Source organism: Plasmodium fragile (genome assembly GCF_000956335.1).
Source record: "Plasmodium fragile strain nilgiri unplaced genomic scaffold supercont1.235, whole genome shotgun sequence".
NCBI lineage: Eukaryota > Apicomplexa > Aconoidasida > Haemosporida > Plasmodiidae > Plasmodium > Plasmodium fragile.
This window is the reverse complement of record NW_012192815.1, coordinates 1-1,337: the sequence shown is the minus strand read 5'-3', so window position 1 is coordinate 1,337 and position 1,337 is coordinate 1. Positions and strand designations below refer to the sequence as shown.

Here is a 1,337-nt window from a genome sequence, read left to right as displayed (position 1 = left end):
TTCTCCTGTTCTGGCTTTATTTCAGTGATTTTCTCTTCATCCAGCTCTTTCGGGTTATGCATCTTCATCTTGTCCGCTGTATACTCCTTCCACGGTGTATTACAGTTCGCGCGGCCTTCTATATTCTCGATTCCTTGCAATATGTGCGCGTCGTACAAGAACCACTCCAGTACAGGCAAATTTATTGCTCGCGCTAGCCTCTTATATCCTGTATATCCACAAGCTGTGCATTTTCCATCTATAACGGGACCCCCGAGTACTCCAGTTCCATTTGTGCCCGCGCTCTTCATACTCTTGAATGCTATCCTGGAATACTCGACACCTCTCTTGTAGCCTCTCTTATCTGTACAGTACATCTTTTTCAGTAGATGTCCAAATACATTCACTACTTCACATCTGAACATATTCTGTTCTTCCTCATTCATGTGCACGCCCGCCTGCGTCGCGTTTGCACCCGTATGCCACCCATTTGCAAAGGCCCATGCAACGCTCATAACTCTGCACCGTATGACATCGGCTACGGTTTGCCCCGTATGATAGTCTTTCCCGTCGTTGAAATCATTCCAACCACTATTATAGCAGTTTGCCCCTATGGCATCCGCGAGGTCGTTGTGTTCATCCATATATTCCTTAAATTCCTCCAACACTTGCTTCCACTTGTTCCATTCGTTATCCTGCATGTTGCACATGGACATTAAAAAAGTGCCCATGGGCACATTGTATCTATATTGTTACACATGAATACATGTACACCGTGACATATATGTGTAAGTGGCCTGATGAACAAATTCCTGTTCTGTTTGTTGTTACCGTTGCATGCGCATCTCGGCACTCGCTGTGTAATATAACTTACATTAGGAGGAACCACATACAGTGTGTTAGATGGCCGCTGCAGTATTTTGTCTCCTTCACACTCTTGTTGTTCCGTGGACGCCGGTGTCCCTCCGGCGGCAGCACCCTGACCAGCCTGACCACCACCACCACTACTACCACCCTTACCACGAGCACCAGATGAGGTCGTCCTCATGCCACTGCCCGATGTCGTCGTCGTTACCAACGCTGTTGCCGGTTTCACCGCTACGGGTTTGGCAGGGCTGCCGGCGCCGTCACACCCCGTCTCCGTCACACCCCGTCTCCCGTCAACGCCTGTCCCGTCAACGCCTCTGCCGTCAACGCCTCTCCGTCAATGCTTCTGTGCGTCAACGGTTCTCCGTCACCCCGTCTGCGTCAACCCCTCTCCTGTCACCCCGTCTGCGTCCACGCCTGTTCCGTCAACGCCTCTCCCGTCAACGCCTCTCCCGTCAACGCTGTCTCCGTCACACCGTCTCCGTCAACGC

The 1,337-nt window shown here is 51.2% G+C and overlaps 1 protein-coding gene across 1 annotated transcript; it reads right to left on the bottom strand.

Moving 5' to 3' along the window:
- Positions 1-103: 103 nt before the first annotated feature.
- On the bottom strand, positions 104-1,027 carry AK88_05682 (uncharacterized protein; the record flags this gene model as incomplete). Its single annotated transcript, XM_012483284.1, has 2 exons — positions 104-674; positions 854-1,027. Coding segments are annotated over 2 exons (744 nt in total), but the record flags the coding sequence as incomplete, so codon positions are not given.
- Between the last annotated feature and the right edge of the window lie 310 nt (positions 1,028-1,337).